The 22,108-nt window shown below is 56.0% G+C and overlaps 2 protein-coding genes across 9 annotated transcripts; one reads left to right on the forward strand and one right to left on the reverse strand.

Moving 5' to 3' along the window:
* Positions 1 to 290: 290 nt before the first annotated feature.
* On the forward strand, positions 291 to 3,749 carry CENPBD1P (Putative CENPB DNA-binding domain-containing protein 1). The gene has a single exon (XM_004280128.3). The coding sequence runs from the start codon at positions 612 to 614 to the stop codon at positions 2,241 to 2,243; it is 1,632 nt and encodes a 543-aa protein (XP_004280176.1). The 5' UTR covers positions 291 to 611; the 3' UTR covers positions 2,244 to 3,749.
* Positions 3,750 to 4,037: 288 nt separating this feature from the next.
* DEF8 (differentially expressed in FDCP 8 homolog) lies at positions 4,038 to 21,891 on the reverse strand. Of its 8 annotated transcripts, none has more exons than XM_049703577.1 (13): positions 21,764 to 21,865; positions 18,037 to 18,089; positions 16,492 to 16,625; positions 15,754 to 15,851; positions 14,248 to 14,397; positions 13,178 to 13,319; positions 11,806 to 11,970; positions 11,134 to 11,261; positions 10,880 to 10,993; positions 9,937 to 10,017; positions 9,224 to 9,364; positions 9,012 to 9,121; positions 4,038 to 5,035 (listed from the first exon to the last, which is right to left on the reverse strand). In XM_049703577.1, the coding sequence occupies exons 2-13, from the start codon at positions 18,087 to 18,089 to the stop codon at positions 5,002 to 5,004; spliced, it is 1,350 nt and encodes a 449-aa protein (XP_049559534.1). In that variant the 5' UTR covers positions 21,764 to 21,865; the 3' UTR covers positions 4,038 to 5,001. The 8 variants fall into 8 exon arrangements, with proteins under 8 accessions (XP_049559534.1, XP_049559533.1, XP_049559532.1 ...); XM_049703576.1 differs by lacking the exon at positions 4,038 to 5,035 and adding an exon at positions 5,963 to 7,898 and having other exon boundaries at positions 9,224 to 9,313; XM_049703575.1 differs by lacking the exon at positions 4,038 to 5,035 and adding an exon at positions 5,963 to 7,898.
* Between the last annotated feature and the right edge of the window lie 217 nt (positions 21,892 to 22,108).

Consider the following 22,108-nt stretch of genomic DNA (forward strand, 5'->3'; position numbering starts at 1 on the left):
CGACGGCGCGGGGACCTCTCCTTAGGTGTCTACTCTACGGCCTGACGCGGATCTCAACCTGCGCGCCGCCCTGGCCCGCGGTGACCGACGCGAGCGAGGTGCTGAGGGGACATCCAGCGCCTTTAGATTTATTTTAAATCCGGCGTCTCCAAGGACAGGTATTTCCGGGGTCCTCCATGGGAAGCGGCTCACAAGAGCGATCGCCGGCCCGCCAGGCCCAGCCCGGGGGCTCCTGGTGGTCCCGGCGCCGCGCTGGGAACCGGTTCCGGGAGGAAGCACAGCACTGGGGCTGCGTGTGCTGTGCAGCCTACTGCCGCTCACCGAGTTGTTTCTGCGTCACGGAAACCCACGCGTGCTGTCCAGGGAAGTGGACGCTCTGATCGACGCCAGAGGGCCACGCTGGGCGCCCTGGAGCCCAGAATGAACCGGCCTGAAACTGGGCGGTGTCGTGGGCCGGCCTGTGCTGACCCTTCCACGTCCCCCGGGACGGCAGCCTGCGCCTCCTCGAAGCCCCACTTTCTCTTCCCCAAGTTCTGCAAGGGGGCATAGAATAACCACAGGCTTTCTCGCACCTGGGACTGCTGTTCTTTTAGTACATTCCGGAGGCAAAGATGCCTGGGAAAAGGCCCCGAAATGCGACGGCCATCCCGAGTGCCAAAAGGGAACGGAAAGCAATTACCCTCGACGTGAAATTAGAAGTGTTAAGACGGTTTGAAGTGGGTGAAAAGCTCAGCCAGGTCGCAAAGGCCTTAGGCCTTGCTGTCTCTACAGTGGCGACAATCCGAGATAACAAAGAAAAAATCAAAGCGAGTTCACAAATAGCTACTCCGTTGAGAGCCTCCCGTTTGACTCGCCACCGAAGTGCAGTCATGGAGACGATGGAGCGGTTGTTGCATGTGTGGCTTGAAGACCAGAGCCAGCGAAACGTGCCCCTGAGCGTTACCGTTATTCAGGAGAAGGCTAAGAGTTTGTTTGATGACCTACAGCGTGAACAAGGGGAGAGCTCTCAAACAGCAAAGTTCAGTGCAAGTAAAGGGTGGTTTGTGAGATTCAAGGAACGCCACTGTTTGCCCCACTTCAAGATGAGCAGCGCGGCTCCTGGTAAGGAGGATGTATATCCAGAAATCCTGAAAAGCATCATCCAAGAAGGTGAGTACACCCCCCAGCAAGTGTTTAATGTAGATGAGACAGGGCTTTATTGGAAAAGAATGCCTGAAAGAACGTTTATTTCGGTAGAAGAGAAAGCTGAGCCCGGGTTTAAATCATCCAAAGATCGCTTGATGCTGCTGCTTGGCGGCAATGCAGCTGGGGACTTTAAGTTGAAGCCCTTATTGGTGTACCACTCAGAAAACCCCAAGGCTCTGGAGGGGTACTCCAAGCCCAATTTGCCTGTGATTTGGCGTTCCAATAAAAAGGCCTGGGCAACCAGGAGCATCTTTCATGAGTGGTTCACATACTTTTTTTGCCCTGCCATTGAAAAATACTGTGCCCAAAATAATCTCACCAACAAAGCACTGCTCATCTTAGACAATGCACCATGCCACCCAGTAAATTTGAGCGATCTGTCTGATAATGTAAGAGTGGAATATCTTCATGACAATACAGCTGACTCCATCCAGCCCATGGGTCAAGGTGTGGCCTCTACCTTCAAAGCTCATTACCTGAGAAGGACTTTTGAGCACATCCTAGAAGCAACAGATGGAGACGATACAGCTGAGATCAGGGAGTTTTGGAGAAAGTACAGCATCATGGATGCCGTGGACAACATTGCAATAGCTTGGGAGGAGCTCAGGCCAGCAACAATGAACAGTGTGTGGAAGAAGATTTGGCCCGAGTGTGTTCAGTTCCAGAGTGTTTCCCAAACAGACAACATTGCCCAGGTTCAACAAAATATTGTGACCCTTGCCAAGAGTGTGGCCCTCGGAGAGGTGGGAGAAGCTGACGTGGACCAGCTGCTGCAGTCCCACGAGGAGGGTCTCTCGAATGAGGAGCTGGTGCAGCTGGAGCAGGAACCGGCAGGAGAGGAGGAGGAGGGTGAAGAGGCTGCACCTGCCCTGCGCCAACTAACCACACGGGAGCTGTCAGCAGCCTTCTCACATTTCGAGGCTGGCTTGCAGGTCCTTACCAGTAACAGCCCTGATGATGCGTGGAACCTGAAAGTTTCGAGAGCAATCAACGATGCAATAAGCTGCTATAGGGACCTGTACAGTGAGAAGGAGTGGCGCTCAAAGCAGCTCTCCTAGGCGACTCGGTGTGTGACCAGACGCGACGGGGTGACCTCCTGGGCGAGGCCCAGCCAAGCCTCTGCTTTCAGGTGTTTAACATCCCTGGAAACCCTGCTTCTGGTATTTTCATTTTGACACTTAAGAGCATCAATTTTGGCATTAAAATTTTACCTAAATATGTGCTTTAAGAAGACTGAATGAAAGAAAATCCAGGAAAAGTTATTTAAAACAAACTACAAGGAGACTATCCCCGGTAGACATTAAAGCACACTATAAAACCTCTCTGATTGAATCAGGGAGGTATTCAGACCTGTAGAATACAATAGAAAGTCCAGAAATAGATACAGACAGGCTTTTTTTTTTTAATAGTGCAGGACAGCTGGTTAAAAGTTGGCAAAAGATAGTTAATTCATAACTCACAGCATACACAAGAATAAACAAACAGATGAGGGATCTAAATGGAAAAACTGAAACCATGGAAGTACTACAAAACACACGGATGAATGTCTTTGACTTGGGTGTTGGGAAGATTTTCTAGGACTCAAAATCTAGAGGAAATTTAAGATTAATCAGTTTAACCATATGAAAAGGTAACAAAACTTCTCTATGAGGATAAAATACAAGGTCAAAGGCAGATGACACACTGGAAGAAAATTTCTTACAGATAATGGGCTAATATCCCTCATAAGTGAAGGACTGTTAAAGATTGAGAATACCAAAAATCCAATAGAAAAGTGGGCAAAACATAGAATTCATAAATAAGTAAACTAGATCCTGAAACATAAGCTTGACCTCAAGAGAAATGCAAATGAAAGCTATACAGATACCATTTCTCATCATTCAGATCGGCAATGATCAAAAAGTGTGACTGCACATTCTCTTGGTGTGGCTGTGGCGTTACTGGCACCCTCATTCATTGCTGGTGAGAGTGCAGGTTTGCACATCCCTTACCGAGGGGCATTGAACACTAGTGAAAAATATATTTCTTTTGATTTAGCAATCCCACTTTTAGGATTATACCCTAAAGATACACTGACAACAAAAGAAAATGTATGTGCACGGATTATTTGTTGCAGCCTTGTTTGTAACTGCAAGAGCTACGGAACAGCCTGAAGAGTCTCCAGTGAAATAGTCACATATAAAATGGCACCTCCACACGGTGGAATGTAAGACAGTTGTAAATGATGATAGCTACCATAATAGTAGAATAAGGAAGAACTCAGCTGATGTGGAGTGGTTTCCAGGATATATTATTAATTGAAAAAAAGCAACGTGCAAGAGTAGAGTGTGCTACCTTTTGTGGAAGAAAGAAGGGAAAATAAAATACACACGTATCTTACTCCTGTACGAAAAGAAACACAGGAAGGAGAAACCGGAGACTAAAGAGATTGGTTATGGGGGTGGGGGGGGAAATGTAACTTTCGTACCTTTTGGGAAGTTCTGATTGGGGAACCATGTTAACATATTGCACAAACAGAAGTAAACAAGGGTAGGGAAATAAAACAGTGGAGTATATGAACGGAACTGTGTTGCGCATGAATTGCGTATCCACAACGAAGGGGGAGAAACACCCAAGTAAATTTTAAACACCTTATTTTGACTATATGCCCTCAGACTAGAGACAAAAAAGAATCTAAACAAATACTAAACGCTCGTTAGTAGCCTTGTTTTTCACCAGCATAGGTGAGCAATGCCGAAGGTGCTTTGTGTGTACTCTAGGACTGAGCAAATAAGTATATTATGGATAATGGAGCCGGGTGTCTCACTGTCAAGCAAGGGAATTGCAAATATGAAAAAGGGAAAGAATGACTCTTGTGTTGTTTTGAAATTGGAAGTATCAGTGTAAACTCATGGTTTTTAATATGTTTATAGACCAATAAGGAAATGGACATGCAGTACTATTTCCTACCCCAGCCATGAGCGTAACCAACAACCACATCTTGTTTCCTGAGTGCCATGCTCCACCAGAAGGTTCTGGGGCTCCTCAGAAACATGACTGGTTCCAGGGCTGGGACTGGGAAAATTACAGAATAAGCCTGGAATACCTTGCTACGCTGGAAAGGAAGCAAATGCCTAAAGAATGCCAGGAACATGTCAGAAGGACACAGGAGACAGGGGGACCAAAGCATCTCCAGGAGTAGGACAGATGACACACTGCAGACACAGCATCACTTCTGTGAAAATCCCACCAAAAGTGCAAAGCCCAAATTCAATCAGAAAAACCCACACTGAAGGAAAGTCTTCAGAATAATTAGCCTGTGCTTTTCCTTTTTTTTTTTTTTTTTTAATTTATTTGGCCGCGTTGGGTCTTCGTCGCTGCACGTGGGCTTTCTCTAGTTGTGGTGAGCGGGGGCTCCTCTTCCTTGCGGCACGCGGGCTTCTCATTGCGGTGGCTTCTCTTGTTGCAGAGCAGGGGCTCTAGGCACACAGGCTTCAGTTGTTGTGCTGCCACAGTAGCAGCAGTTGTGGCTCGCAGGCTCAGTACTTGTGGCTCGCGGACTCTAGAGCACATGCTCAGTAGTTGTGGCGCATGGGCTTCGTTGCTCCGCAGCATGTGGGAGCTTCCCGGACCAGGGCTCAAACCCATGTCCCCTGCATTGGCAGGCAGATTCTTAACCACTGCGCCACCAGGGACGTCCCTAGCCTGTGCTTTTCAATGTCAGTGTCATGAACCCTTCCAGATTAGAAGCTAAAACGACATGGCAACTGAATGGCAAAATCTGAATACGGTTTGTTGTAGGTTTTATGGTCCCAAATCAATGTCAACTTCCTGATGTTATGACCGCACCGCAGCCGTGGAAGGCAACGTCCTTGTTTGGGAGTAACACACGAGTTACTTAGAGGCAAAGGGGCAACTTAACTGCCACATGGTTCACAAGAGTGTGGAGAAAGGATGAAGCAAATGGGGCAAGATGTTAACATTTATGGAATCCAGGAGATGGGTACCTGGGAGTGTTTCTGCAACACTTCTGTAAACCTAAATTTGTCAAAATTAAAAGGTTAAAAGGAAGTACTCTTTCATACCTGAAGGGGGTGGGTGGAGGCTGTGTCTTGTGATGCCCACGTGCAGCCTTACCTGTTTGAAGCTGGGGATGCCAGCACCAGGCCCACGGACCCCTCACACGCCTTTCCCCCACCCTCTGCCTGTGCCCCCATCGAGCTCTCAGGTCTCCTCGGCTGTAGGGCTGCTGTCTACCAGCCTGTCTGGATGTAGCTGGATAAAGGCACCTTCTCAAGCACATTCCTGATGTTTTCTTTGAGATCCTGGTCAAAACCAGGGCTCATATCTCTAGAGCAATGTACATACACAGAGGTTTGAATGTAATTTGGGAGGGCGTGCAGGGTTCTCCTGAAGTCCAAGGGCCCTGTCAGAGGGTCCAGCTTGTGAAGACGCGAGAGGCTCCCAGGAGCTAGACCTGGGGCCTGCACTACTTACAGTGCGTTAACGAGACAGTCTTTCCACCGGGAGGGTTATGCAGAGAAGACGTAGCTTCTACTCACTGAGCATTCTCCGTGTGCCAGGCTGTGCCCGGCGCTTCCTGGCACCCAAACAGCCCCACCAGGGATGTGTTTTAGTGTCTCTTAGAGGGGTCAGCACACTGAGGCCTAGGCACGATGCCCAGATTACAGACGACCCCGTTGGATGGGGAGGGCTGTGGGCTGTGGCTAAACCTGTGTTTGATTCATATGTCAAGCAAACCCTGCCCTGTCCCCAGTTCAGCACACACACCACGGTCTGGAGAACACAGATTTAGTGAGACAGGGGCTGCAGCCCATTACACAGCTCTCCTGGGAGGGCCTGCCCATGCTAACTGGTTCCTTGGTGGGTTCTTGCTACCACGAGTTGGACTCAGAAAGACCCACACATGATTCCGTTTAAAGAATTTGTCATCCAGAAGGGGGAGATGGGGCAGAGGTAATGGGGGTAGTTTAAAAAAAAAAAAAAAAAGAGCCAACTTTGCCCAACAAATGGCAGCTACTAACGTTTCTTATGGACACAGTGATAGTAACTGGAATAGTGTGCTGATGACACGGTAAATTCGGGGACAGCCAATATCCTTATGACAGAAATGCGATGCTGCGGTGAGACGTGTGCAGATCTGGGGTGTAGGAAGAGGGCATTTAGCCTTTAACCCCCGCTCAACCCCGAGAAGAAAGGGGTCCCGATGGGGGCCAGCCTCCCACTGTGCTCAGCACAGAAGAAGGGGATCGCCTAAAGCCACCGGACAGGGCTTCCCTGGGGTGCAGAGGGGTGAGGAGGGGGTGGCGCTGTCTTTACCCACCGCCCACGTCGGCCCACCAGCTAACTAGGCTGGCCTTTCCTTTCTGCTGGCCGAGCCTCTGCTCGGGCTTCCCAAAGGTGATGGACGCCCCGGTGGCTGTACCCCCTGCCCACCGCCCACCTGTGTGTCAATAGTCAGCACACTCCAGGGCGGGGAGGAGGGCAGAACCGCGCAGCCGTGTCCTGAGACGTCCTCCTCCCACGGGCCTTCCCCTGGACAGCAGGGTCTCCCAAGGGTCCCCGCAAACGCAGCTCCCCCACTGGATAGCTGGGGGTCAGTCCTGCATCCCGGGCTTCCTCTGCTGGAGCAAAGATTTCTGGCGCCTGACCTCAGGCCCCCAAACAGAAGGCCCCTGGTCGGAGTCTCCGAGGTCTCTGCAGGCAGGCACCGTGGTGGCAGGACGCAGCTCCTCGGCACACTGGGTCCCAGGCCTACTGTCACCAGCCCTCTCACCTAACCCTGACCTCCCCCGGGGGCACAGTCCCTGCTCCACACCTGGAAGCAGGGCAGCCTCTCTGGGTGGGACCCCCAGCCCCCCAGCTTGGAACACCAGGGTAAGCTGGGCTGGGCCAAGGCAGGAGCGGCGGCCAGTCCACCCAGCGGTGACAGCTAGGTGGCCCCTTCCTTCCACGTTGTGTAGAAAAAGCCAGTAACCCTTGGACTGGCCCGCCAGAGGAGGACCCAGAGAGAGAACCCTGGTGGGAGGCAGGGGCAGGGCCCTTGGGAGATAGTTATGAACAGCCCCAGCCAGGGACAACCAGAGGTCCCCAGAGAGACAAGGGGCTGGGGGAGGGAGCCTCCACGTAGAACCCAAACCATCCACCGCAGATAAAACTCAGGCCAAGGCTGAGTGTGTGCAGCTGGCATCCTCAGTCTTGTCGGCCACTCCCCGGAAGCCCTCCAGGATTTCCAGGGTGGCCCAGGCCCAGCAGCCTTGGTCCCAAGGGCGTGGGGGGCTCTTGGCCAAGGGGAGATGAGAAGAGTCCCTCCCCCACTCCCCTCCCCTTAAAGCTCTGCAGTTCGGGGAGGGGGTGCACATCCTGGCCCACACAGCAGCCGGAAAACAGCCAGGCGTCGCTGCCCCAAGTCCCGGTAAGCGCTAGGGGGTGATGGTCCTTGTGATGCCCCACGAGGCCAGTCATCCCCCAGAGCTTACCATCGTCCCCGAGGTGCTGGGGAGAGGTCCAGGGGCTGTAGCCTAGGGTCTCCAGAGCACAAGAAACACCTTGACTTCGGCAACAACTGGCAGGGCGGGCCCCAGACAGGCCCACGAGGGGTTCCGTTGCTCTAGGCGTCCACGTCTGGACCAGGCTCCTGGAAGAGTGACTGCTTCCGCAAGGTAAGGCGGGCACACCTAGGGCACGTGGTGGAATTGTCGTAGTAGCAGTCCCTGGGGGCAGGGAGACAGGGTCAGCCCGGGAAGGGGCATGGCTCCCTGCACGTAGACATCTACCACCGACTCTTCACAAGCTCCTTAAGTCAGGTCCCAGTATCCCCCCAGATGGACGGGGAAACTGAAGCAGAGTTTCTCCCAAAGGGTCAGTGCAGAGGGCTGCACCCAGGCGTGCCTGCCAGGCCTGCTGTCCTGTCCCTGTGTGCGGGCCCTTCCTAACGGCTCCACACCTATTACCTGTGGCCCTGTGACAGGGGGGGTTCTGCTCAGAGCTCAGTGACCCCCGACCTGTCCCCACTGCCGTGCAGAGCCTCCCCTCAGGGCTCTGCGGAGGTGCACACGGTCCCCACGGCAGTTTAAATGTTTGAACGGGGCGTAGCGGTATTTGACAGGACAGACACCATGCAAACTGCTAGCTCGAGGGAGCTCACGGTTTTAACAACAGCTCCTGCTATAGTCACTGCAACCGCAATCCCAGCTCTGCAGACCTATGAGGTCGGCGGTGGCTCTGAGGAACTCCAAGTGCCAGGAAAAACCAGTGTGGACTGAAACAGGGGTGGCGGGGTCCCACCTGAGCCCAGTGTGAGAAGCTGTGTGGGCCCAGCAGGCGCGCGCCTATTGGTAACTGTGCTTAACGAATTCACACATCTTTCTTCCGATTTCTGTGTATCATTCTTCCAAACATCCACAAGTCTTTAGGACATAAATGCTTAAGTTGTTTGAACCTAAGTACTTAATACACAAAAATGTTAGGTATTTCTTGTGGCCTAGGGAACGTTTGAAAAAAAATCGCAAGAGCTAAGAAGTTTAGGAAGCCCTGGCCTCAGCTAAACCTCAGTCCCGGTGGAGGAGGGAAGCCAGCCGGATACGTGCGCACTCGCGGGGTCTGGGCTGCGCACCCCTCCCCAGCCCACGGGGGCTTCTTCCCAGCGGAACTCAGCTGAGTCTCACCATCAGGGTCTAAGTCCACATCTCAGGATCAAGGCAAAGAGATCTGAAACCCGGCGGCGAAGATCAAGCCCCAGTGTCTCCCTCCCTCCCTCTCCCCGTGTCTATCGGATGGGGTGGGGGTCAGCGTAGGGGTCGGGGGTCAGGGTCTCAAGCACCGACCTGTGGAAGACGGCGGAGCAGTCGGCGCACACCGACGTGTGGCTGTCGAAGGGGAAGAGCACGTCACCCTCTCTGCAGAGCTCACACACAAAGCCCTTGGCCTGGCACCGCTGGCGGCGAGGCGGGATGGTCAGTGCCCGCTCCCAGGGTGGGGGGCACGTCCACCAGAGCCCCCCTCCCGCCCTCCCCACCTGGCCCGCGGGGGGGCCCACCTCGCAGTCCAGCTTGATGTGCTTGGCGAACAGCGTGTGGGTGTCCGCCAGCGAGCAGCCCAGGCGGCCCGTGCGCGCGTCCAGCAGGTCCTGCACGGAGTACATCTCGTCGCTCTCCACGAAGTGCTGCCGGTGCTGGAGCTGCGGGCCCAGCCAGCGTGACCCCGGTGGCGGGCCAGCGCCCTTTGCGCTGCCCACCCCCCCGGCTCGCCTGCAGCTGGGCCCCCTTCCCCACTGTATCTCATCCACACACCTCGCCACCCCCCGCCACGCTGCTTCCTACTTTTCTGCCCAACCCGAAGGGCACTGCTCTGCTCCCTGCCCCCCAGGACCCAGACACTGTCTGCCTGCAGCAGGCACCCAGTGAGTATTTGTAGAACAAACAAACAGATGAGCCTTGAAAAGAGTTTCGTGGTCAGCCCTTCCTGGGCTGGCCCGTGCCTGGTCCACTCCATGGAGACTCCCATGAAGGCTGCAGGATGAGACCCGCTCCTCTCAGCGCCCCTCACGGGGATGGAATCACAGCAGGTTTTTGTGGCTACAATGCCTGTTTGTTTACGGCAGACCTAGTGTTCCCGGGGACAGTGTGGAGACCTTCTGCTAACAGCACAACACACGCAAGGCATCAAGCCATCCCCCCACGGCCCTGGTCTGTTCCCCCCCACCCTCCCCGACAGATCCCCTCCCCCCACCCCCGGGGCAGGCGGGCTGACCTGCAGGAGCAGGCGTGCCGCCATGGCCTCCCTGCAGGTGATGAAATACGGCTTCATGAGCAAGATATCCTGGCGTAGCTTCTGTGGACGAGAGGGGCCGGTGGGCATCCCTGGTGGGGGCATGGGCTGTGCCTGGTGTGTCTGTGGGGGAGGGGCTGGCCCTGCTCTGGCTCTGTAGGAAGTCATGTCACCTTACGCTCTGGGTCAGTAGGGGACAGGAGGTACCTTCCCGTCCCCCAGCACAGCCCCGGATCTGAGCGCTCCAGCCAAGCTCAAGTTCAAGCCACAGCTTCTCGGCCAGGCAGGACCCTGAGGTTCCTTCCTCCGCAGTCTCTCCCCCGAGCCCAGCTCCACACGTGCACACACACCTCGAGCGCACCTGAGCTTGCCTCCATCGATGGAGACTGACCAGTCAAACCCCTCCTCAGCCCGGGATCTCGGCAGCTCAGCCTGCCGTGCCTCAGCCCGCTCCCCTTCAAGCCCCACCCCTCTCAGCACTAGCCTGAGGCATCCTCACCTGCCCGTGCCCCACCCCAGCCTCCTGCTGAATGGCAGAGAGTGGCCCCCACCACTCTCAGGTGCGTCCAGCACCTGAGCACACAGACGTGGTTAAGTGGAGAATACACACTGGGACGCAAAGACTAGTGCGAGAAAGAGAAACAGTGCAGCGTATCTCCGTAATGTACCCCGATAGGTTGGGTTAGATAAACCGCATCACTGAAATGAACTTCACCTGCTGCTTATTTTTCTAATGTGGCTACCAGAAAAATTCAGATTGCCTCTGATCCTTGTGTTGTGTTTCATATTGTGGCTGGACAGTTGCTTTAGCGACTTTAACTTAAAGGACAGGGGCGGGGCCCAGCTAAGCAGGCGGCATCTCTCCGATCCACCACACCCCAGGGGGGGCAGGGTCGCCCCACGCCCGCCCCCTCCCCAGCCTCACCCGGATCTCCACCAGCTCCTCCACATAGTTGAACAGCAGAGGGTTGATCTCCCGGAGCCGGAGCACGGGCCTCGACACCATCAGCGCCAGGTAGCGCATGCTGCCGCGGGACACCTGCGGGGGGGGGGGGGGGGGGGGGACACTTCCGGCGCCACGCCCCCAGGCCACGCCCCCTCCCCACCCAATCCCCAGCCAGCGGGGGCTGTACCCCAGGGCCGTGCCCCTCGCTCCACCTCGCTGCGCTCCCCGCCCACCTTGCGCGGCTCGAAGTCCCAGTTGTGCACCACACGCGCTGGGATGACGGCCAGGTCGTTCCAGTGGCAGTGGCTGCAGTAGTACTGGCCGGTGTAGTCGCACTGCCGGGCCTCGCTGGGCACACCCCCTGTGGAGAGGGAAAGCATTACAAAGTCTGGGAGACCTGCGAGGTCCCTCCCCCAGCTGCGCCCACGCGGGGCCAAGGGTTCCACCTTCCACACCCGACTCATCGTCTTCTAGGCCACCCTGCTTCCCTGTTTCTCACCAGTAAAATGGGACAATAGTAGGACTCCCGCCAGGCGACTGCCAGAGGCAGTATGTTTCTGGGAAGAAGGCCCGATACACAGCCTGTGAGCGACTGCTGCGGGATTTCCCCATCGAGGTGGGTTTTCTGTGACAATGGGGCCACACATGGGAGGCTGAGTGCAGCCCAACCCCGCAGGGACTCCTAGGGGACACACGTGGCAACCTCACTCTGCCCGGGTGGGAAGTGAAAAGGCACCCAGAGCAGCCCCTTGTCGCTCCCCCAGGAAAGGAGCAGGACTCGTGCCCCGGAGTCACGCTACCCTTAGCCATCGCACGCATCCAAGTTTCTCATACAGCTGTCGGCAGGGCTCCTGGCCCAGGCAGCTCCCCTCCGCCCTGTGCCCTGCTCTCCCGGGGGTACTCACGCAGAGAGATGGGTGCCCGGCACTCAGCACAGCGGTAATCCTGGCTGTCCAGCCCTGCCTCGGGGCAGATGTTCAGCTCATACTCGGCCTGGTGGCTGACTTTGGACCGCACGCAGGGCTTGGAGATGAGGTTCAAACACTTGCTGTGACAGCGGTAATAACACCCTGGTTGGGGGCCCGACAACGTGCCTCTTAGAAGGGTGGTCACCCTGCGGCCCAGGCTGACCTTCAGCTGCCGGGACCCCCAGGGGCCTGTACTCCGATTCCCAGACCAACGCAAGAGCCTCTCCAGGCACCACTGCAGGTTCCCAAATGTCAAAGGTCCCTTCAGTCCTCACCCAAGTCTTGCCCTGAAGGTACGTGCAGACCTTTCCCCCCAACTCCATACTCAAAGGGCCAGGGGCCTACCTGCCATTCCCATCTGGGTGCCTAAAGGGCTCAAACCCAAGCTGTCTGAGTGGAATCCAGCTCTTCCTTACCAATCCCACCCCAGTCTTCCCAGCTCAGGTTTCAGTGCCTCCATCCTTCCACCTACTGAGACGTCATCCCAGTCCTTCAGCGGGCTGCACTTGGCCCCTTCTCATCCGAATGCCCCACCCTGGTCACAGTCCATCACTTTCCCTCCTTCAGGCCATGCTCAGCTCAGCAGCCGGGGTTAAAACCTAAGTATGTCCTGCACTCACCCGTGGCCCCAGTGCACTTATGCAAAAGGCTCTAGCCACCTCTGAGCCCACCTCTACCATGCCTCCTCCCTGACACAGTGCTCCAGCCCACTGCTCTCTGCTCCTCCTCGAAGACACTGGACACACACTGACCACAGGGCCTTTGCACAGACAGCTCCCCTGAAGAAATGCTGCCTCCTAGATATACCCCTGGTTTGCCCCCAACCTCCAAGTTTTCTGTTAAATGTCACATGATGCCTTTTCATCTCACCCTGGCGTAGCACCCACCCCTGCCCAACACATACGAGCCCCCCCTCTTTCCCACTGTGTCTAACATGCCACTTCACTTGCTTATTTGATTTTTCACCCGGAACAGCAGCCCCAATGGAATTTCCTGCGATGATGGGAACGTCCTGTCTGCACTGTCCAATGGGTGGCCACCAGCCCCATGTGGCTATTGTGTACTTGGAATGTGCATGGTACCACTGCCCAACTAGTCATTACTTCAATTAATTGAAATTCGAATAGCCACGCATGGCCAGTGGATGTGAGCCTGGTGAAGGCAGGTATTTGGGTCTTTCATCCCTTGCTCTACCTCCCATCCCCCCCACGCCGCAGGGCTCAGCAAATACTGAAAACACAGCAGAGAATTCCCCCTCCCCTGGGGCCTGGAGTGCCAGGCCAGAAGGAGCAGTCTGGTCTCGGCCCACCTGTGCAGGTGTACCAGGTCTGAATGAGCCCCCAGATGACGGTGTGACACTTGTCACAGGTTTGCTTCACACTCTTGCTCTTCTCCTTGTAGAATCGGTGCTCGAGAAGGACTCGGATGTTGGGCTCATCCTCACTAGGGTCCTGGGGAGGGGGCCAGGGAGGGGTCACAGGTGAGCCAGGCAGCAGCTCTTTTCCCGTCACACGAGCCCCTTGACTGCGTCTCCCAGGTAACCACGTGTAGCAGAGGTTGTGAAATTTACCCCAGTGCCACAGCCCTTCCCTTACAATAGAACACAGTGATTGGTCAGGCCGGGACCACCCAGATTACAGACTACCTTTGTACCTAGGTGGCACGTGAGCAGGGGTGAAAGGGCCTTCGCTGCCCTTCCCACACTGTTTTTGCTGGCTGGGTGCAGACCCAGAGGCAGTGGGGGGCTGTCGTGGACTTGCCGGGGACTGGCAGAGCACCAAAAAAGGAGGACCTGAGGTCTCCGATACCAACAGCTGCCGGATGGGCCCTGGGCCACCTACAACATTTCCACATGAGTAAAACTACACAACCAATTCCTTTAAGCCACTGTATTTGGGGGTGTCTTAGCTCGTGCCATAGCCTTACCTATATTCTAAAGAACATTCCACTTTCTATATTCCCAGGGACTCAGGAACCAGTGCAGGGATGCGGTGGGGCCCCAGTCAAACAGGGCACAGACTCAAGGACTACATGATGGACCCCTGTGGTGTTTGGCTTCCAGGATCCATGAGCCCTTCTGTTGTCACCTTCGGCAAACCACCCCCTGCTCTGGGTCACGTGGTTCAAGGTGGGATTAACTGACCCACTTGCTCCAGTGGGTGGACACATGACCCAGGACTGTGATTACCATCAGACTAGTAGAGACACAGGCTGCACCTGGGGTGACGGCCCATCTCTCTCCCGCCTGCCTGGGTAGCTTCAGCCAGTCGGGTGCGGAGGGTGGAACCTCAGCCGCGCTGCCCCAGAGGCAGCCCGGCCTCCGGACGTGCGTGCCCCAGCCCAGCTCCAGCTGCCTGGAGGGGGGCGGCCGGCACCCACCTTCAGCTCCTGGAGCTTCAGCCGGAGGTGGATGAGCCTGACCACGGCGTCCTTCTGCTTCTCCGAGTGCTCCGGCAGCTCCAGGATCACCTGCTTGCACTCCTGGATGGCCTGCCGCAGCTGCTGGATGTCAGAGGCCAGGAACAGGCCCTGCTCGGGTGGAGGTGGGAGGTGGCGGGTTTGGGGACAGTGACGGTCAGATGCCCCCTGCGTGCTCTCCTTTTTGGCCAGGCCCAGCCTCATAGGCAGTTGGGCCCAGAGAAGACCTCCCTGGCCCTGCTCACCCAGGTGGCCCAGGTGGCCGAGGACCTGCTCAAGGCCCGGGAACCCGGGCAGCAGAGGCAGGAGCCGCACCACACCACCTGCCCCTCTCTGGACCTGTCCACCCACAGGCCTCTGGAGACCTAATTCAGGATGTTTTTCGAAACACAACTTCCCTCTTTTAGAAATCCAATCGCTTTTCTGGCTATGCTATTTCGCTTACTTCTACAGAACTTCCTCTTGGAGGAAAGCCGGGAAATGACACTCGTCTGTCGACAAGGAGAGGAAGTGGCCTCTGGTTCGGTCACCAAGCTCACAGACACCCCGGGCACCCACCCGCCCCTGGCCCCAGCACCTCACAGGTGGACCGGGGGCGGGGCCCAACAAAGCCCCTAGACTCAGGGGCAGGGAGACAGGCCGGGGCTCAGAGCTGGGGCTGATCCTGCCCCAGGAAAGCAGTGTCACTGCCCTCAGGAGCCGTGCTCCTCCCCGCAGTACACTGAGCCTCCGGGCAAAGAGGAGGGGACACCTCTCTTGGAAACCAGTGTGTGGCCCATAGGAGGGGCTCAGAAATGTTATAATAAAGATGCAAAGCACATAAATGAAATAGGTATCTGCAGCAGCAAAGCGCAAAGCTTAAAGGCCACATGAACAACAAAAATGAACAGCAGACGAGAACTGGGGTCTCCAGGTGAATTTTTTAAGAATCATATTTGAATGTTACTATAACGTTTCTCTCAAAAGTTGGAGATAGTTTGCATAAAACGGGAAGATTTTCAAACTTTAAAAAAAATTATTATAGCCCTTTTATTAGAAAACAAACAAACAAACAAACAAAAGAAACAGCAAGATTTCCATGGAACAAAATATAGCACAGACAAGAGTGGCCCTGCCTAGCTGAGTGGGCAGCGGGTGTGGGCAGGGGGCTTCCCCTCCCCCGTCCTCTCCCTCACCCTACAGCATGACTATAGGATTCCCTGGGACCCCAGGTGGAATTAACTCTCACATTTGCTTCACAGGACCCGGGAGGGGAGGGAACGGCGCTCAGAACAGCAGCCCAGGCTCCCAACCCCAGGTCCAGCCCATCCCCACAGGACCGCAAACACGTTTTGGGGGTGGGAGCCAGGTGTCACGTGGGCCTCAGATTCCAGGCCCAGGAGCCCCTGCTGAGGTGGACATGGCCGGCTCCTCGCGCTTTGGGGGCTCACCTTGCCCCCCTCCCCGCCCGCAGACCCTGAACCTTACCACAGGGCGGGCGAAGTGGTCCTCGGACAGGCCTAGATCCATCACGCGCTCAGGACAGCGGAACTCTGGCTCTCCCGGGGGCAGCTCGGGCAGGGCCTCTGGGAAGGGCGGCAGAGAGACGAGTCAGCCTGCCACCCCCAGGAGGAAGCCGTGGAGCCCATGGGAGGCGAGGGAAGCAGGGCCCTGCCCTGGCATCGGCCCTGTTTGCACTTGCAAAGGAACCCGAATCCTTGTGCAGACAGGAGAGTGCCGTGCAAAAACAGTAAATACTACAGAAACATGCCGATTTCTAAGGCCCACGCCTCGTGTGTAGATCTGCGGGCTCGAGAAGGGCCGCCGGAGCACTACACACCAGAACACGTGAAACCCCGTGTGGACACCGGCCACCTCTGCACACACACACCCCCGGGGCCCCCGGCACCCCGTTGGCTCCATCCGCAGTCTCGGGGCTCACAGCCTGCTGACCTCTCACCCTCCAGATCTTGGCGCTGAGTTCACGCCCCAAGCGTTCTCCAAGTGAGCACCTGCTGTGCGCTGGGCCCTGGGACACAGCAGTGACAAGACAGGCACACATCCCTGACCTGGGGAGTGTTCATTCCCCAGGGGATGCAACAGGTGGAAAGCGGGTTGTGCTGCAGAGAAGAGGGGGGTCCCCGCGTGTCCACGGGAGGAACCCGGTAGAGGGGGGGGCCGGTGTGACGGGGTCAGACCACCCGCACAGCAGCCCCCAGCACCCACCTTCAGAAGCGACCTGCAGGGCCTCCTTGCCAGGCCCCTGTTCATGCTGCCAGGGCCCGAGCTGCTTGTTGAAAGGATTGAGGTGGACCTGCCGGAACCGGGCGAGCTTCTCGTCATATTCCATAGCACCCCACCTGTGGGCGGGCGGGCCGGGCGGGGCAGAGGTGGGCGTCCGGCTCCCGGGCTCGCTGCGGTCCCCTCCCCTTTCTGAGTGCCTGGAGCTTTGGAGGGGAGGCCTGGCCCCTCTCCCTTCCCCAGCAGGGTCCGGGCCAAACATCCCCACACCACGGCCACCCCCTTCAGACCCTCCCCAAACCAGCCGAGCCCCCTCACCCCGGCGCCCACTGCTGGAGCCCCCTCACAAAGAGCAGCGATGTCCGAGCCGCTGATGGCGCAGCCAGGGCCAGAAGGGCGTGCCCAGTCAGACCTCCAGCACAGGCCCCTTTGATCCCGCCTGCCGCACTTGCCCTGGTAGAGCCATGCCCTCCCTGTCCACCGAGGCGCCAAAGCTGTGCGGCTCCCAGGATCACACCGGCCGGGACTCAGTTCCTCCCTTCTGGCCCTGGACCCAAGGTGCTCCTTTCCAGTCAGAGCGTGCAGAACCCGCCCTCCCCACCCCCACCCCACCACCCAGCAGAAGGGTCAGTGCTGATGCCAGGGCTCAGGCCTGCTCTGCCACCTGCAGTGTGGCCTTGGCAGGACCCGCCTCCCGGTGCCCCAAGGGGAGGGCCCACGAACGCTGTGTAGTCACCGTGTGGCCCAGGCTGGCGCTGCACTGATGCCCCATGTGGCCAGAGCCCACGCCCAGCCCCACACCTCGGGACCCAAGGAAACAGGCAGGAAGTGCCTGGTCCACAGCCTGGCACTGCTCTCCCCTGCGCAGAGCTCAGCAAACCGCGAACACGCGGGGCTGGTGCTCCTGAGACAGAGGAAGGGACTTTGGTGGGGTTTGCCTCCCAGGTCCCCCCACTTAACTAGCGGGTCCACATCCCTTAGCCTCTCTCTGCTTCAGGGCCAAATGAGTTCACAGAAGGTTGGACAGATGTTTGTTAAAACTTTGTAGTAAGGGCATGGATGTTGGTTATGCTTTCCTTATACCTGGTTACCATCTGAAATAATTTGTTATTATACAAGGCAATCCTCTGACTCCTATCTGCCCTCCACCCCATGAAAGGAGAACTGAGCCAGAGTGCATGGCCCAGGGCCACCCACCCCACCCTGCCCACTGCTGCCCTGCACCTGGGCAGGGACTCTCACACAGCCCCGGGACCTCGCCTGCCTCTCTGGTCTCTGTGGTGGGATGTGGGGAAGTTCCAGCCTGGTAGAACGTGGCACCCATTGACTAGCTGCCCCTAGGTCAAAACAGGGCAGGACACAGACGCCATGGGCCCAAGTCACAGTCTCCCTTATGACCTGATGTCTCTGGGCAGCTCACACAGGGTGGTCACCACCCAAGATGGCAAGCTTGGGCCACAGTGCCCTAGGAAGCCCCCAGAGCAGGGGAGACCCAGTTGTCACAAACAAGTGAGATCCACATTCACTAACCCCTTCTTCCGGAGTGATGAGGAAGCCCTGAGCTGCTCACCGCCAGGCTTCATTCAGGTGAGACAGAAAGAAACTTCTGTTTAAACTACTGTTACTGGGAGGAGTTCTGTCTCTTGCAGCCAACACAGATCCTGACTGATCACCCTAACAGCCCTGTGGTCAGCAGACAAATAGGCCCTATTCAAATCCCAGCTGTCAGCTCCAGCTGTGTGACCTTGGGCAAATGCCTAAGGCTTTCTGTGCTTTTGAGTTCTCATGTTTCAAGTGGGGATGATAACAGTACCCACTGTGTAGAGTTAAAGATTAAATTAGTCAATACAAAGTTCTGACTACCTTGGCCAGAAATAAACACCAGCTGCAACTTATCGTTATCGCTGTTACTATTAAGAATCAGACAGGCCTGATGTAATGCTGCCTTCCCCAGCGAAGAGCATTTTCTTGCCCATAAATAAGGGAGCATGCCTGCCTCCTGGGGCGGGGTGGGAGGGGGGTGAGGATTAAGCACTTGTGCGTGACAGTTAAGCCTGTAACCCGCAGTCGCTGCAGAGCAAACTGTCTGTGACATCACTTGCTGATCAGCCCACCCCCAAGAGACTGGAGGATCAGGAGCCACCCCCAGGGTCTCGCCCCAGGAACCTCCCAGCGTTTTCAAAGATGGCCAGAGGCGGGCTTCCCTGGTGGCGCAGTGGTTGGGAGTCCGCCTGCCGATGCGGGGGGCGCGGGTTCATGCCCCGGTCTGGGGGGATCGCGCGTGCCACGCAGCGGCTGGGCCCATGAGCCACGGCCTCTGGGCCTGCGCGTCCGGAGCCTGTGCTCCGCAAAGGGAGAGGTCACGCCGGTGAGAGGCCCGCGTACCCCACACACACAAAAAAAAGATACATGCATCCCTATGTTCACAGCGGCACTATGCACGGTAGCCAACACACGGAAACAACCTAAATGCCCACTGACAGACGAATGGATAAAGAAGATGTGGTACATATATGTAATGGAATATTACTCAGCCATAAAAAGGAGTGAAATTGGGTCATTTGTAGAGATGTGGATGGACCTAGAGTCTGTCATACAGAGCGAAGTAAGCCAGAAAGAGAAAAACAAATATCGTATATTAACGCATATATGTGGAATCTAGAAAAATGGTACAGATGAACCAGTTTGCAGGGCAGGAATAGAGATGCAGACATACAGAATGGATGTGCGGACACGGGGAGGAGAAGGGAATGGTAGGATGAATTGGGAGATTAGGTTTGACATAAACACACTACCGTGTGTAAAACAGATAGCTAGTGGGAACCTGCAGTACAGCACAGGGAGCTCAGTTCGGTGCTCTGTGATGACCTAGATGGGTGGGATGCGGGGGGGAGGTGGAACGGAGGTCCGAGAGGGAGGGGATATAGGTATACATATAGCTGATTCACATCATTGTACAGCAGAAACTAGCACAACATTGTAAAGCAATTTTACTCCAATTGAAAAGTCTGAAAGTGGAGACTCCCTCCCTCAGGAGGTATTTCCTGTACTCCCTTCACCTCACCTCTCTGGTTTCTGGCATCCCACCCAACCCCACCCTTTCTCTCTTTACCTGTGCGCCTGGATGCTGTGGCTCAACCAGTGTATAACCCTGTCCTGTCCCCAGGGAACTGCAAAAGTATTTTTTTTCACCCATCTATTGGACCACAGGGTGATAGTTTACTGTTTTAGACGCAAACGGAATTTGTCCAGTGAGGCCTGAGCATGGGAAACATACAGCACTTAATAAGAGGATGTGATGACATGGGTGTGTGTTGTAAACACTGCTGTGTCTTTATTAATGTACTTTAATTTCCTACTTCGTCCTTTATTTCTTAAAGAGTGTATGTGAGAAATGAAATCAGTAAGAACTGGAAATAAAGAAATCACTTTTAAATCTCAAAAAAAAAAAAGAATGAAATAATGCCATTTGCAGCAACATGGATGGACCTAGAGATGATCATACTAAGTGAGATAAGCCAGAAAGAGAAAGACAAACACCACATGATGTCACTTATATGTGGAATCTAAAAGATGACACAAATGAGCCTATCTATGACACAGAAACAGACTCACATAGAGAACAGACTTGTGGTTGCCAAGGGGGAAGGAGTAGGGGGTTGGAGCGGGCGTTTGGGGTTAGCAGATGCAAACTATCATACATAGAATGGATAAACAACAAGGTCCTACTGTATAGCACAGGGAACTAGATTCCACATCCTGTAATAAACCATAATGGAAAAGAATATGAAGAAGAATATATCTATCTATATCTATATATTTAACTGAATCACCTTGCTGTACACCAGAAACTAAAAGAACGTTGTAAACCAACTGTACTTCAATTTAAAAAATAAATAAATAAAAAGCACAGGTTCTCAGGCCCTACCTAGAAAAATAAATAAATAAAATAAAATATGGCCGGAGGAGCTCAAAGGCAGGAACACCTCCACTCTTCCCAGCAGCCCTCCTTGGGCTACAGGCTCTCCTGGAAAAAGCATCTCTCATTAACCCCCTTATGGGCAGTGCCAGTCTCAAGCCTGGCAGAGAGGCTGCAGGTGAGTGAATGAGTGGGGTCACCTGACTTCTCTCAGCCCCAGTTTCTCTCCGGCCAAGCTGGAGAATCGTATTTGGGGGTGTGGGAGGGGAGCTGCCGAGGGCAGACAGATGATGTCCCGACACAGGGGCCTGGCAGATGTAGTGCGCGGCAGCTGACTTTGAGGAAAGTGACAGCAACCCTCACCTCCCCACCAGGTTCACCCCCCAGAGAGCTCTGCACCCGGAATTCAGGCTTGGCCTCAGAGAGGAGCACGCAGGAAGGTGGGCACTGAGAGGCATGCAGGAAACCCGCTACTGCACTGTCTACCCTCCTCCAGAGACCTCCTCTCACGGGGGCTGCGGACTCCACGTCTTTGCAATGAAAGGAAAGCTCAGAACAAAGCCCAAGACGTCTCAGGGCCCCGAGGAACATGGGGCTGAAGCTCAGATGTGCCCGAAACAGCCTCTCCTGTTCTCCAAGAGGACCTGTTATCACCCCGGCTGCCACCAGAGGCCGCTGGACTTCTCCCCGGAGGGGGCAGGGCCGAAGGCACGTCCTAACTGCTCACACCTGGAAGGAGGCCTGCCAGGACCCCGCAGGGGCACAGTTACTGTCCCTTGAAGGACTGTCTGCGGCAGAAGCTTAGCGGCAGCCACCCCGGCGTCTGGGAGACGCCGCCCCCAAACGGGCCTCCCCCACCTTCACCCACAACAACAACAACAACAGACACTCTGGGGACCCTCGCTAACTGGCTCCGCACAGGGGCAGGTCTCCTCCACCACGCCCGCCCGTTTCATAGATGAGGAAACTGAGGCTCAGAGTGGTCCAGCCCCAGCGCAGGGCGGCACAGCCACGGCGACCCCTCGGGCCTCACGGATCCTACAGACAGAGTGTCGACAGCCGGAAGCAGTGACAGTGTCATCTGCCGGGGGACGCCTTCCCCGCTGAACCCTGCTCGGGTGGGTGGCGCGGCTGAGGTCTCCAAACCCCTCTGGCCCCAGGTGAGGACCCGCGGGTCTGAATCCTGCTCTGCGCCCGGGCCGGGGCCTCGGGCGGGTCCCTCGCCCCCTGCGCCGCGGGGTCCGCGTCGGGAGAGGGGGCTCTCCGAGCTCCGGGCCGCGGCGGCCCGAGCGTCCCCGTCTCCCCCACCCAGACCCCCGCCCGCGCCCGCTCCGCCGCTCACCTGACCGCCGCAGCCCTCGCTACATTGTGTGCGGCCGGCCGGCCTCGTTACATCGTATCCACCGCCGCCCTCGATACGCTGTATCCGCCCCGCCCGCTGCTGCCTCCTGCGGCCCGGAGGCTCACAGCACAGGCGGAGTCTGCGCGTCCCGCCCCCGGCCCGGAGGCCTCCACCTCCCGCTCCAGGAAATGGGCGACACTTCATCCCAGCTCTTCGAGGTGGTGTGAAATAAAATTCATGTTTTATGGCAAGACAAGAAAATTTTAGACATAAAAATTTTCTCTGCCCTTTGGCCTGCTCTCGGCCCGCTGTGCATCTGTATCTGCATTTATGCATCGATC

The sequence above is a fragment of the Orcinus orca genome, chromosome 20 (assembly GCF_937001465.1).
Source record: "Orcinus orca chromosome 20, mOrcOrc1.1, whole genome shotgun sequence".
Classification (NCBI taxonomy): Eukaryota; Metazoa; Chordata; class Mammalia; order Artiodactyla; family Delphinidae; genus Orcinus; species Orcinus orca.

Excerpts from the sequence above, each read along its gene's own strand:
- CENPBD1P (XM_004280128.3), top strand. The coding sequence starts at position 612 with ATGCCTGGGAAAAGGCCCCGAAATGCGACGGCCATCCCGAGTGCCAAA.
- DEF8 (XM_049703575.1), bottom strand. The coding sequence starts at position 18,089 with ATGAAGCCTGGCGGTGAGCAGCTCAGGGCTTCCTCATCACTCCGGAAG. Across the intron at positions 14,398-15,753 it reads ACCACTTCGCCCGCCCTGTG|GGCCTGTTCCTGGCCTCTGA; the intron begins GTAAGGTTCAGG and ends CCACCCGAGCAG. Across the intron at positions 10,018-10,879 it reads AGGAGCTGGTGGAGATCCGG|AAGCTACGCCAGGATATCTT; the intron begins GTGAGGCTGGGG and ends TCTCGTCCACAG.